Source organism: Micropterus salmoides, unplaced genomic scaffold (assembly GCF_014851395.1).
Source record: "Micropterus salmoides isolate LMB-PRFRI ecotype aquatic unplaced genomic scaffold, ASM1485139v1 Ms_hic_scaffold_14, whole genome shotgun sequence".
NCBI classification, from domain to species: domain Eukaryota; kingdom Metazoa; phylum Chordata; class Actinopteri; order Centrarchiformes; family Centrarchidae; genus Micropterus; species Micropterus salmoides.
Genome location: NW_024040485.1, coordinates 14,516,516 through 14,530,135, shown reverse-complemented (window position 1 = coordinate 14,530,135; position 13,620 = coordinate 14,516,516). Strand labels below are relative to the sequence as shown.

General features: G+C 39.5%; 2 protein-coding genes across 3 annotated transcripts; one reads left to right on the top strand and one right to left on the bottom strand.

The window, feature by feature from the left end:
• Positions 1 to 71: 71 nt before the first annotated feature.
• Positions 72 to 7,228, bottom strand: LOC119902025 (serine/arginine-rich splicing factor 11-like). Of its 2 annotated transcripts, none has more exons than XM_038717899.1 (12): positions 6,922 to 7,228; positions 5,886 to 6,019; positions 3,283 to 3,395; positions 2,551 to 2,631; positions 2,406 to 2,443; positions 2,135 to 2,268; positions 1,913 to 1,997; positions 1,697 to 1,816; positions 1,519 to 1,608; positions 1,302 to 1,385; positions 826 to 991; positions 72 to 607 (listed from the first exon to the last, which is right to left on the bottom strand). In XM_038717899.1, exons 1-12 carry the CDS (start codon positions 7,041 to 7,043, stop codon positions 590 to 592), a joined length of 1,185 nt encoding a protein of 394 aa, XP_038573827.1. In that variant the 5' UTR covers positions 7,044 to 7,228; the 3' UTR covers positions 72 to 589. The 2 variants fall into 2 exon arrangements, with proteins under 2 accessions (XP_038573827.1, XP_038573826.1); XM_038717898.1 differs by having other exon boundaries at positions 72 to 710; positions 6,922 to 7,227.
• A 1,833-nt stretch (positions 7,229 to 9,061) lies between these two features.
• Positions 9,062 to 13,528, top strand: rpe65a (retinoid isomerohydrolase RPE65 a). The gene is made up of 14 exons (XM_038717885.1): positions 9,062 to 9,222; positions 9,568 to 9,650; positions 9,806 to 9,956; positions 10,604 to 10,711; positions 10,927 to 11,068; positions 11,193 to 11,340; positions 11,606 to 11,687; positions 11,780 to 11,912; positions 12,029 to 12,168; positions 12,272 to 12,401; positions 12,496 to 12,610; positions 12,712 to 12,806; positions 12,890 to 13,001; positions 13,082 to 13,528. Exons 1-14 carry the CDS (start codon positions 9,104 to 9,106, stop codon positions 13,225 to 13,227), a joined length of 1,704 nt encoding a protein of 567 aa, XP_038573813.1. The 5' UTR covers positions 9,062 to 9,103; the 3' UTR covers positions 13,228 to 13,528.
• Positions 13,529 to 13,620: the final 92 nt, after the last annotated feature.

Below are 13,620 nucleotides of genomic sequence, written 5' to 3'. Positions count from 1 at the left end.
TGGATTTTATGCATATAGCCCCACCCTACCTGAAGTAAATGACATCCACCCATACAGAACTAAATTCAAAGTCTTGGTTCTCCAAATAGGCTTTATTATAAAAGAAATCCTTGATAAAACGATCAACACTTTCAACTAACAAGAATCCAACGCACAAACTTATTTTGAGAAGGTGGGGAAAGAGGCCTGAGCAACACCTAACAATACTAAAGAAAAAGATAAAGATAAAATATGCGAAGTGACAAAACCTGACAACACAAGCTCAAAAAGCAAAGCAAGCCCACTTCCAGTTTTCACTGCTTACGTTTGTAGAAGCCAAATATATATATATGGGTACCTATAAAGCAATTTGACAGTGTCTTTGGGCAAACTAGGCAAAAAATGAAAATTCTGCATTGTACATTTGCAAAAAGAATAGACGACTCTTCTGTGAGAAAACTCTACACATTTCACGCTCACTTCACATTATAAGAACATGTTCACAACCAAAACGGAGGGATAGTGTGGGACAAAGCGGGACGGACTGCTTAATCGCTGACGTCCATGTCCTCTTCGTGGTGATCGTCCGCTCCGTTAACTCTGGCCTGCTTCACTGTTCCGTTACCTTCTACAGAATGAGGAGACAAAGCAGAGTCGTCAGAATCCTTCCTGTCCTCCCGCTCTTTCTCGCTGTCGTAGCCTTGTTCTTCTTCATCATAATCTCTGGTGATCTGTGAAAGGACACCAATGGATGGGACATTTTAAAGCACCCCCAGTCTGGTCTACACCACAACTGCAATGTTCATAGTGTGTAAGAATGAAGACTGTCACATATTCTACACAGACCTTGACATCTCCTTTCTCTCCGTCTGATTTCCTCTCCCGCTCGCGTTCTTTGTCTTTGCTTTTCTTTTTCTTGCTGGTGGAGCGTTCACGTTCCTCACGAATGCGCTCTTTGTCACTCTTGCGGTCCCTGTCCCTTTCCTTGTCCCTTTTCTTTTCCTTTTTGTGTCTGTAGAAGGGGGAGATGAAAGTCAGGTGTGTTTTAAACTTCCCCCGATGTACCCACACAAAGGATTTTTTGTTTATGTGGCCTGGTCCAAAGAAAAAATGCCACATTTTTGCCTTTTAGAGCTGGTCCAATTAGTATAATTGAACCATCAGCCTAAACAAACTGAAGCAAACACATCAGAGTCCATTTTAACCGAAGCAAACGGGATAGACACCCTTAATCGTTGTTTTAAATTATAATAATCTTAAAATAGGCGTGCAGTAATAACCTGTTTGTATTATCTCAGTATATTTCACATCAGTACACCAACCTTCGAGGAGATGGAGACCTGGAGCTTCTCCTTTTAGGGGAGATTTTAGGTGATCGGGTGCCGCTTCGACTTTTCCTGCGTCTCCTGTGAACGGGACAAAAAGCTGACAACTTTAATACTGAAATGTAAACGAAGTTTGGGTGGCTGCGGTATAAAAGTTTGTATATACTTTCAATTGCCTTCTGCCTGAGCACATGAAAACCTTTGCTGTACTCACCGACTCTGGCTGCGTGACCTCCTGGCTGTGCTGTAGCTTTTAGGTGGCGTTTTGGATTTTCTTCTCCCTGAATCGTCTTTCTTTCTATCTCTGTGGAGACATTTGATGGAAGATCTCAGTCAGACTCAATTACATCTGTAACCATTATTGTCATAAAGCATTTACACAGTAAACACACCTGGATCTACTTTGAGATCGCCTGTTTCGCTCTCTGGAGTGGTTGCGTTTCCCTCGTGGGCTTTTGGAGCGCCTCCTGCTTCTGGAGTTTGACGGTCGTGGTGATCTGCTCCTGGTTCGCCTGCAACCACATTTAACCCATTTAACTTTATCCTCAAACTAAAAATAAAACACTTCTCAATCCCAGCTCTTCAGATTAATGAACAGTAGTCATCACCTGTGTCTTGAATGTGATCTGGACCGCCTCCTTCTGGACCTGGATCTAGTCCGCGATGGAGCTCGTTTCTTCTTGCTCTCCTTATCTGCAGGGCAGAAAAGAGAAATTGCTTACTACTGTCAGGGTACAGTGTACAAAGGACCTTTTCTGACTGAATGACTGCTTAATACTGCAATAATTTTATTCTGCAAAGTCAAGTCCTCCAAACATTTGTGTACTTACGTCCAGGTTCAATAGCAGCAGAAATGAGCGACTGGGCCTCTCTCACTCTCTTCATAGCCTCTTCGATTTCTCTATTAGATGCGTCAGCCTTCAGGCTTGCATTCAGGTTTAATCCTGCAGCCAGTGGATTCAGTCTAAACAAAGCAATATGAATTAGTTGACTCATCATTACTAGAAACACACCAACACATCTAATTCTTTACTCTGCAATTAAATACTGCATTCAGGAAAAATTTTCAGAAGACAAAGGAGCCTCGTTATACTGACTTACTTTGGATCTGTCATGAACTTTAACAGCTGATCAGCAGCCTGTAAGAAACAGGGGGGTGGGGGGAGAAGTTTTAGATACTCCGCATCTAACTTCACAAGTTTTGGGAAAGATTTACGTGTCAGTGTCAATCGTGAAAACCTCTCACCTGGGGATTCATATTATGGCCTGCGAATCCAAATGCAGCCATTGCGTCCATGTTTGGATTACCAAAAGGGTTCCCTCCAAGCTGCAAAAAAACAAACACACAAGCGTGTAAAAGGCACTTTTGTTATACTAGCCTATCGTGGCTTGACATCTTACAAGTGTTCCTATACTCATGCTGGGTGTTCATATGAATATTTCCACATTTTGACAGATGAGGCCACGCATCATGTTCACACAGAAGACATCATCCACAGTTTTAAAATGTGAAAACAACTGACTCCTTGCTCTCATTTTTAAAAAGAAGAAACTCAAATTACAACCAAAAAAAATACTTCGAGTTGTTTTGTCTACTGCGGCTTCAAAGGTTAAGAAGGAACTTTTACACCGACGAGAACTGCTTAAAGTGTACAAAACAAATGCAACAAATGCAAACTAGAACATCTGTTATTTCCATGATAACTGAGCAAACGAAGGTCCAGAACAGCTACCAAATGGACTCTGAGGTGAGACTGTTACGTCATGTAAATTAACGCCAGTTTATGTATAACTCATAATTTGATGCGGTACAACATCCCTGCTTCTGCATGTCAACAGCAAATCTTCTTTGTCAGCGGAACAGAAAATATGATTTAAAATCGCCTGGGGCATGACTTTCTGGTAAAATGCATCACAAACCACTGCTGAAGTGATTTTTGTAAGGTGAGTATTTTTTCCAGTGAATTTGAAGACTTACAGATTGATTCATGGGATTGGGCGTCGGAAGAAGACCTCCTCCTGGCAGAATTCCTGCAACGGCGTTTGCTGGCGCCAACAGTGACAAAGCTTTAGCCTCATCTGGAATAGATCCTATATGAAAATAAAAACTGACATTAGGAGAGAACGACATCTTCACACACACACACACACGTGTACAACAGAGAAGACATTTTGGAAAAGACAAAGAAAACAAATCTTCACATTGCATTTCTTCAAATTAGGTTCAACAAAATGGTTACCTTATAGATCACAGAAGTTTTCCCTTAATTCAACATAATCATTGCAGTGACATAACTATTGCTGGAATATATCACACTACTCCAATGAACACTGCCAAGAATATATCACCTGAACGTGTTTTTTAAGTCATGAACCAAACGTTAGCAAGCACTGCTGCTTCTCCAGTTGGGTGTGCCCTCAATTTTCATATAGACGTTTACTGAAACAAGCGACTCACGCTGGCGGCTTCGCTACTAAAAGCACACAGAGAAAAATCGAGATACAAACAACAGAGAGAATTTTAGGGATTTGGCAAGAACACTATACAAGCTATCAGTGTCTACTTACCAAAAACACAAATGTCAGATTTACCAAATGACAATAGCAGAATTCAGGGTGGGTAGCGTTCCTGCTCTACATCATTATTCTTGTATCCTTACCTGCTACTGCATCAATTAACCAAACCTAAGCAGAGGATATCTGGTTTGATTATTTTGCGCTACCAGAGTCTAATCAAAAATGTATTTTATCATCTTCATTTGCAATATGTCACTGTTTTTATTTGTAAAGAGGCGCAAATTAACAAATAAACACCTTATAATCATCTCACAGTAAACCTCCCAAAACAACTCTTTCACAAAAAGACATGACCTTCATACAGACACACAACAACATTTAAATAAAACAGCACACTGAAGAGAGAAATTGCTGCAGGAGACAAAACTGTTGGATGGTATTTTCAGCAGGGCCTGGTATACAGGACTGGCTGAGCCAGGAAAAAGAACTGTAAAACACAACAACAAAAGAAGAAGACCACTGTTAAAGAGAGTATATTTTACCAACATTACGTCATGTCGGGTGGGCATCTTAAGACAACTTATGATGAGATATAGTATGACTATTATAGAAGATAATAACCAGCCAGTTGACCAGTATTCTTTTTGTTAAGTCCCAAAATTAGCTGCTCGCTTATGGTTAAGTATGTATGTACAGTGTTGGCTGCCGGGGCATTGTGCCTTTTGCCACCAGACCCAAATATAGAGATTGCCTTTCAAAGCTTTTTTTTATTTCAAGAGTTAGTTTACACATTTTATTGCCTGAGGCTGGTGATATTCCATTTTTGGTCACGGTCAATAAATCCCATGAAAAAACAGAAACCAACACAGTGGTAGTCTGACTCTTGATGCTTTATGACTTTATATTTACACTGTCTGTAGTTTACCACTGAAATCTTCCAAAAGAAAAAAAAATTATATATATTTACATTTTTTTCATGAAAGGATATATAATATCATTAAACTGGGAACTGTAGTTCTCAGCAAAAGTTGCTCAAACAGGAGTAAATAGTCCACTTGGTGGGGACTACTTTCAGTGGTGGATTAATACACATTTGGTGTGCTAGTCACTATTCATGGCTGCAGTACAGAGCGTGTGGTGGGTCCTGAATTCATCATAATAAACACGTCACCCAGTGCAACTGTGCGGCTCAATAATGTGCTTGTAATAGTTTTTAGACCACAAGGGTCTTTCATGGGATTTGCTGACATAAAAAATGAATACTGCCAGCCTTATCCATTAAGGAACAATGCTTTAGCCATAAAATGAATGGCTAAGCAGCGTTCAAAATAATGGAAAATGGGCACTGTTTCAGGGTATGTGCTCAAAATCTGACCTTTATACTAAACTAAACTGCCTAGAATAGATAAATTAGACAGAAGGAAAGAAAAAGAGAAGGCAGAGAAAGAAGAGAGGACACAAAAGGAGTGGGGTGGGACTTGAATGCTTGCTGGCCTTTGCAACTGTCTATAATCCCCTGTTGGCAGGCAGAGGACCACTTTCAGCCATCAACGAGGGGGCTGCCTTTGCCTTCTTCACTACAAAAATCACATACACACACATACACACACACAAATAACAGAGAGAAGTTTAACAGAGGATAGTCCAATATGGGGGAGAAAAAAAAATGCATATGGTAAGAGTTTACACAACTTCACTTCTTAACTTTGAGGTGTCTGCGGTGCCCGCAGCTTGGGAATGTCCCAATCTGTAAAGCAGATTTTGGTATACTGTGCTGTGTGTAACAGCTTGATGTGTGTTTTCCCAAAGAAATAAAAGCCAGTTTATCAAGACAATGTCATTGTGGGGGTAAAACACATATGGGATGTGCTACCACAGTATACCAAAAACCTGACAATATACAGCAGGTATGCTTTAAACACTTTTCATAGACAATGGGAAGGAATGGAATTACCAGTATCATTCAAATGATCTTAAAAGGCTTTTACATTTTCACTATTTAAGAGTCATGTCATTCAATCAACAAGTACCACTCATACAAGGAATGAAAATGATGAGACAAACCTTCAGCAAATGGGACCACGATCAATGCCCTGTCCACAAACACAGTGTTAGTCAGATGTTGAGACACTCCAACAGACTCTGGCTCCTGGAACTTCACAAAGCACACCCGCGATGTCACCGGCATCTGAGAATCACTATTGTGAAAGTAAAAGGTATTATATTAAATTGCACAAAATTCTAAACTTTTAATGTGGTCCAACTATACCCACGTGCTTTGTTATGCAGGGAGTTGGTGGATTTGGCACTATTTAATGTCCAAAGGCATACATCTTTCAAACCAGTTTACCAACACACAATACTGCCATAATAATAATAAATACATACCATGGACCTCAAAACACAAAATTTCCCATCACTTTCCCTGCTCCCAATTGTCCCCATGAAATGATAAATATTAATGCTGTTAAGAACTCGTTAGACATATAAAATCTAAGCATCTGCTGCTGTTCTCTATTTAATATATTTGGGTTGCAGACATTTGGTCAGACAGGCATTTTCCACTATGTTTCAAATAACGTTAATACAAAACATTATAAACAGACCTATCATTCATGGAAGTAATCGTATTCAAAACATTTGAGTCAAAAACTGTGATAGTAGATAAAAATAGATCAAAATTGACTAGTCTCATCATTGTGACTTAATATCGTCATTCCTAACTTATCCACGCCTATGCTAGTTTATGGTTTCATTAACCCAACGTAACTTCAATCATTGGACGCCCCATTTAAGCCTTTAATATTTTAATTGACCTTCATTACTAGCTACACTTATAGAACAATTTAAAGAAAAGTTTGTACGTGCATATATCATATTCATTAGACAAATTACGCTGAATATAACACCAGTGGGTTGTTAGCAAAGTTAGGCGTAACGTTAACGTCATTAAATTACTGTTAGCTACAATTCTGGTTAGCACGTTGGGCCTATTATCAACCTACTTTCGTTTCCGTTCTACATCAAGTATCCACGCAGCGAATCTGTGGCTGCATTACCATTACAGTAAACTAGTAAAAACATCAGCTAGCCAACTCACTCTGGTGGAAATAATTTCAGTTCTTCGATGGTTCCCAAAAAACCGAACAGTGTTCTCATCTGCTCCGATGTTGTGCTTGGCGACACATTGGTCACCTGGACCACCTTTGTGGTGTAATTCATTTTCCAGGCTACAAAATGTTTCAACAACAACACTACCGTTAACAACTCAAATTAAACAATATAACGGGTATCCGCTGGTTATTAAATCAACTTGTTTTGTAGGTAATTAGCGGGCTAGGTGTTAGCTATCGACTACATCAACAGACTGAAGCATTTCGCCGCCATATTGTAATTCCCGAATAAACTGCGCATGCGTATGGTTAAACTCTTGCTTTGAGGGAAAAAGGAAAAAAAAAACTAAAATCTTTATAAAAACATCACAGGTTATTAGGTTATTTATTTTTTTTACCTCGCTTCACATCGATCGACGTAATATTAGTCACTGATATTTTAAAGGAAAAGTTTTGAAAAGCAATCAATGACCAACAGAGGTCTCCCTCCACTTTTCTGCATGATAAGGATGTGGCACAACAGGTCGCAAGGAAAAGGTAAAGCATCTTATCTTTGCCATACCTATAACATGTGGATTTCTCTTCTCCCTCTGCTGGAATACAGTTATAATCTAGGACAGGTATTAGATTATGGTTATCCTTTCATGTTTGTGTGTGGGATTCTTTTCTTCTGATAACCTCTGCAAATCCACAGAATATTCTACAACTCACAGTACCATCCATTATATATATTGTATCTATTTTTAGTTTTTGTATAAATATAACTTTATTCTAGACCAGGGAAATACTCAAACCAACTCAAGGTCCACTTATGAAGTTTTTCCTGGGATTTCAATCAGGTTATTTTTCCTCTTATGATGGCTCAAGCACAGCCAGATCCCCACACTTTGGATTTCAAATCACACAAACCCAAACAAACTTGTCAGCCAAGAATATTTTTAATATTAATTTAATATTTGCTCACTAGCTCTTTCTGGAGCTTTCAACCACATCATACAGTTTTGTTTTCAGCAGATAGTGTTTGTTAAACTGTCCATGAGATTAATCTGTAGAGCTGCAGTTGTAATGATCTCCATAAGTCATCATTCACTCCATGACAACTGAGCAACCTAATGAGGACCATGTCAAATAGTTGAAAGTCCCAGCAAAAGTTAGTAAGTGTACTTTCTGTTGCGATTGCTTTGTCAAACTGGGTATACATTGTTTTCATTGTTTTTCCACTATTTGGTTACAATTGGCGGAAACATTTGGGCATCTGATTTAAAATCTAAATCTTCTTCCCTCCATGGATGTGTTTGGTCCCCTTGAACAGCAAAAAGAAATCCTCCTATGGGGTGACTGAACACTGCCTGAATGTCATTAACACTGGATAGTATTCAATCATTGACCCTTTCTCTCTCTCTCGATAAATAGTCATAAAAATATAGCATTTTGCTAATTAAAATCAGTCCACGTGTTAGCTAAGGGAGCCACATCACAACAAAACTGCTTCTGGTGAAACTCCCTCTACTAATGGTGTTTTTTCCCAGGAGAAACAATGCATCATTTGTCTTCAGGCCACGTCGAGTATAATCCCTACACCTGGATTAAAGTTGCACCGAGGCATTTTTTTGTTCAGAAAGAACAACTGGCCACATTTCGTCCAATTAGCACTGCGCGTAACTCCCATGTTGTTCAAGATCACCTAATAATAGGTGTTATTCTGATCCCCATTCTATTACTGTGTTATTTTAGAAAACCCACATTAAAGTGGTATTATTGTTTTCTTTAACTAAATCTGAAAGTGTGCAATTTACGCACAAGCAAGGCTGTCAGTTTTTACTGCCTATTAATGTGGATCCCACATTCACTTCTGTTGACTTGCTCCATGATGTTTTATATCCCTACACATTGTATCAAGACTTTAAAAAATACTGCACTTAGTATGACTTAGCATAACTTCTATATTTTAAAGCACAACATCAATTGATACAAATCACATGCACTGTTGCAACACATTTGCCAATTCTCTGATAAATATTCTCTGCACTAAATCCGGTTTTAGAGGGGTGGCCTTTGAGTCATCAAGCAGAGGATATTGACACAATGGGATTCTTGTTCACGGTGCGACATGATTGGCCAAGAGAAAGGTTTACAGCGCAGACTGCAGTGACGGTGGGGGGGGATTAGATGAATAAATACCCCAAATCCACTGGGAGACCAGAGACTTCCAGTTCAGAAGTGACCAGAGGTTTTCTTAAGAGTCAGCTGCTTGTGGTGCAACAACAAGAAGGAAACATGGTCAGCCGGTGAGTTCCTGATGAATTATAAGAAAATGTTTTATAATTTGCCAGTTTCTCTCTAATTTTATTTAGCTCTTGTATAGCCATTTCTTTAACTTTATCCTGTCACTTTTAATCATAATCATAATCATTTTTATTTATACCAGTTACAAAGTGCTTTCACAAGTGTAAAAACAATAAAACACACTGACTTGATTGGTCAGCTGATCGAGCAGCTGATTAAGCTACTAAAGGATGTAAAAGTTCATGCCGAACTCTTAAACTATGAACTGCATGCACTTGCTGTAAATTTCATTAGGTTTAATTTACTTGGCTGCACTGCTGGTTGATGTCTTCACATTTTGGTAACAGATTTGAACACCCAGCTGGTGGCTACAAGAAGATTTTTGAGACATGTGAGGAGCTGGCTGAGCCTGTTCCAGCAACTGTCACAGGTTTGCTTTCTCTTTTCAGACAGAAATAGACCGCACGCAGGCAAATAAATCTTTGGCATTCATATACTGATTACACACATTTCTTTTTTATCTGAGATCACAGAAACGTATATCTCTTCAAAACAATTTCTGATTGTGTTCATTGTGTTTCATAGGTAGGATTCCTTCATTTCTGAAGGGAAGTCTTCTCCGTTTGGGACCTGGGCTTTTTGAGGTTGGAGATGAACCTTTCTATCACCTCTTTGATGGCCAGGCCCTCATGCACAAATTCGACTTCAACAATGGCCAGGTCACCTACTTCCGAAAGTAAGACCTTAAGGACAATACTAGTGTTGGTCATTTTTCATTCTGTTTGCATAATTTACATTACTGCCATATGGCAAATTCAACCTGCAGACTTGAAAATTAAGCAGGTGTGCACGTCAAGTCTCCATTTCTTATGTTTTTATGTTGTTGTATGTTTAAATGTATTTTTTTATAGGACTCAAGCAAGTTACAGTTTGCTGCAAGCTGATTTTTCATTCTTGTGCTGAGTGAGGGGTTTAGGTTTTGATTTACAGAGATGAAAAACTTAAAGACCACTATTTAGCTGACGCTTTTATCCAAAGCGACTTACAATTGCTATATATGTAAGAGGCTGCACACCTCTGGAGCAACTAGGGATTAAGTGTCTTGCTCAGGGACACACTGGTGGATGTGGGGGTATTGAATCTGGGTCTCTCACACACCTAAGGAATGTGTCTAATCCACTGCACCATCACCACCCCATTGCTGCAGACACTTGGCTGTATTCATTTATTTGTCAATATCACACCTTTATTCAATAGGTAGCCCCAGTTGGGGATAGAATGAAGGTTTACAAGATGTTGGACGATGAATTTCAATAAAACATTTTTGGTTTTCAAAATGGATGTATTATGTTTTCGGATAAATTTCTTTGTTTGTTACACCAGATTTATCAAAACAGATGCCTACGTAAGAGCCATTACAGAGAAGCGTGTGGTGATCACTGAGTTTGGTACCTGTGCATACCCAGATCCCTGCAAAAATATTTTCTCCAGGTGGGTTACATGTAAACACACAGGATTTTCTCATCCTCACTATCATCTGGAGGCTTTTTAATTGTAAAACTGAAATGAGTACTCTGTCTGTATTAGTTTCCTTTGTCTTTCTTTCTTCATTACATTACTGAAGGTGCGATATCTGCTTTTTAAAATCACCTCCATTACCTTTGCCCTACATCTTTATGTGAAACGTAATCTTCTTTTGTTTGCAGGTTTTTCACCTACTTCAAGGGTGTTGAGGTCACAGACAACTGCCTGGTGAATGTTTACCCTATTGGTGAGGATTTCTATGCCGTGACAGAAACCAACTTCATCACTAAAGTGAACGTTGAAACTTTGGAGACACTGAAGAAGGTACATCAATACAAACGTATCAAAGAATTTGAGGTGTAAGAAGCCAATCTTACCGCTTTCAAATGTCAGAACGGTAAATTTCTTCATGTTAAAGTACAGCAAAGCATCTTTATTTTTAATGCAGGTTGATATGTGTGACTACGTCAACATTAACGGAGTGACAGCCCACCCTCATATTGAGAAAGATGGTACTGTGTATAACATTGGAAACTGCATGGGGAAAGGAGCATCCCTGGCCTACAACATTGTCAAGATTCCACCCACACAGAAAGGTTTGGATCAGCGCTGGCATCACTACATGTAACAGCAAACTCACACAGGCACTTTAACAGCAAGGGCCTCCCCTTTAACCATGGTTAATTCGGGGTTAAAGGAATCACTGTGACCTCTCTCTAAAACCAAGCAAAATGTTTTATAAAAGAAGTATTGAAATCACTTCTTAAAGATTATTGGGAATAAATAATAATATAATAATAATAATAATAATAATAATAATAATAAGTGTTTTAAATATCATAACCTCTGCCTTTTTATTAGATAAGTCTGACCCCATTGAGAAGTCCAAGGTGGTGGTGCAGTTCCCCAGTGCTGAGAGGTTCAAGCCTTCCTATGTGCACAGGTTTGTGTTAAGACTCTAGCCCACAGGCTGTTTGACATTAATCCATTTGGTATGCTATCAGTGTTGGCACTTCACTCTTTTAACAATTTCAGCTTTGGCATGTCGGACAACTACTTTGTCTTTGTGGAGACCCCAGTGAAAATCAACCTGCTGAAATTCCTTGGTGCTTGGGCCATCCGAGGCTCCAACTACATGGACTGTTTTGAGTCCAATGAGAACCAAGGAGTAAGAACTTGGAGTAGATTAATATCTTTTGCAATTTGAAGTGTTCTAACCCTTGATATTATCGTCGGCTCTGCACCTGAAATCTCATTATATCTATTCTGATGTACATTTTACAGACCTTGTTTCACATTGCCAAGAAAGACCCGGGAGAGTACATTGATCACAAGTTCAAAGGGGGAGCCATTGGCATGTTTCATCACATCAACACCTATGAGGACCAAGGCTTCATTGTTGTTGACCTCTGTGGATGGAAAGGGTAAATGAAGAGTTAAATGTTTTAACGTTTTTAAATCTTCATGTACATCTTCTGCAGATTTGTTTGGTACAGGGATGTGTACATTATCCGTTCATTTGTGCAGTTTTGAGTTTGTTTACAACTACCTCTGGTTGGCCAACCTGAGAGCCAACTGGGATGAGGTGAAGAAGGCAGCCATGATGGCACCACAGCCAGAGGTCCGCAGATATGTTATTCCCCTGGATGTCCACAAGGTGAGTCACTTGTTGTTTTCATCAGGAGGACACAAGTTTCCACCTACAGTAGTCTCATATTCTTTGCTCTCACATCATTGCTGACGTGATGTAGGAGGAGCAGGGGAAGAACCTCATCAGCCTGCCGTACACCACAGCCACCGCGACGATGCACGCTGATGGGACGATCTGGCTGGAGCCGGAGGTGCTATTCTCCGGGCCTCGCCAAGGTGCAAACCCATTTAATTTACTCATACATGGTGGACACATTACTTTTTAACATATACTGGAAACATCTTCTTTATGTAACCATTTTCATGTTGTTTTGTAGCCTTTGAGTTCCCTCAGATCAACTACAAGAGGTATGGAGGGAAGAATTACACATACGCCTATGCCCTGGGTCTCAACCATTTCATACCAGACAGGGTAAGTTAACAAAATACCTTAAATTCTAAGTGTGTAAAACAAGCCTTTACATTGCCTGATTTTTCTTCTCCACTTGTGTGTAGATCTGCAAGTTGAATGTCAAGACCAAGGAGACCTGGGTATGGCAAGAACCAGATTCCTACCCCTCAGAGCCCTTGTTTGTTCAGACTCCTGATGGGGTAGATGAGGATGACGGTACGTCAGCAGCAATATAGTTAATCCTATGCTTACTGTGATAGAAATGGTTTTATGATAATGTGGTGCTGTGCCCTCAGGAGTGCTGTTGACCATCGTGGCAGCCCCAGGTTCCCAGAGACCAGCATACCTCCTCATCCTCAACGCCAAGGATCTGTCGGAGATTGCCAGGGCAGAAGTTGAATGCAGCATCCCTGTCACCTTTCATGGGATGTACAAGCCCTAATGACGCTTTTCTCAGGGTGTCAACGGTAGTCCGCCATTACAGGGTTATCAACTGTCAATCAGTATTAATTAGTGATATTGTATCAAAACAAATAAAACTTTTCAATTCAGCCTTATCTGCAGTCAACGTGGGTTGCTAAGCAAATGAAAATAGTAATTTGTGAATTTATGTGCCTTTTGTGTCTAATTGCCATGTCCCAATTTGATTTGTAAGCACTGTTTTTAAAAAAACATAGAAAGGATTTGTTCATGTGACATGAATAATTTGTGGTTGGAGAAATAAATTTGGCAAAATCAAAACATATGGTTGTTTTGTATTCTTCTGTTATGTGGTATGTTCATTGGCTATTTACTAGGTAGTGGCAAACTAAGCAAAGGCATTGTCTGTCAACCG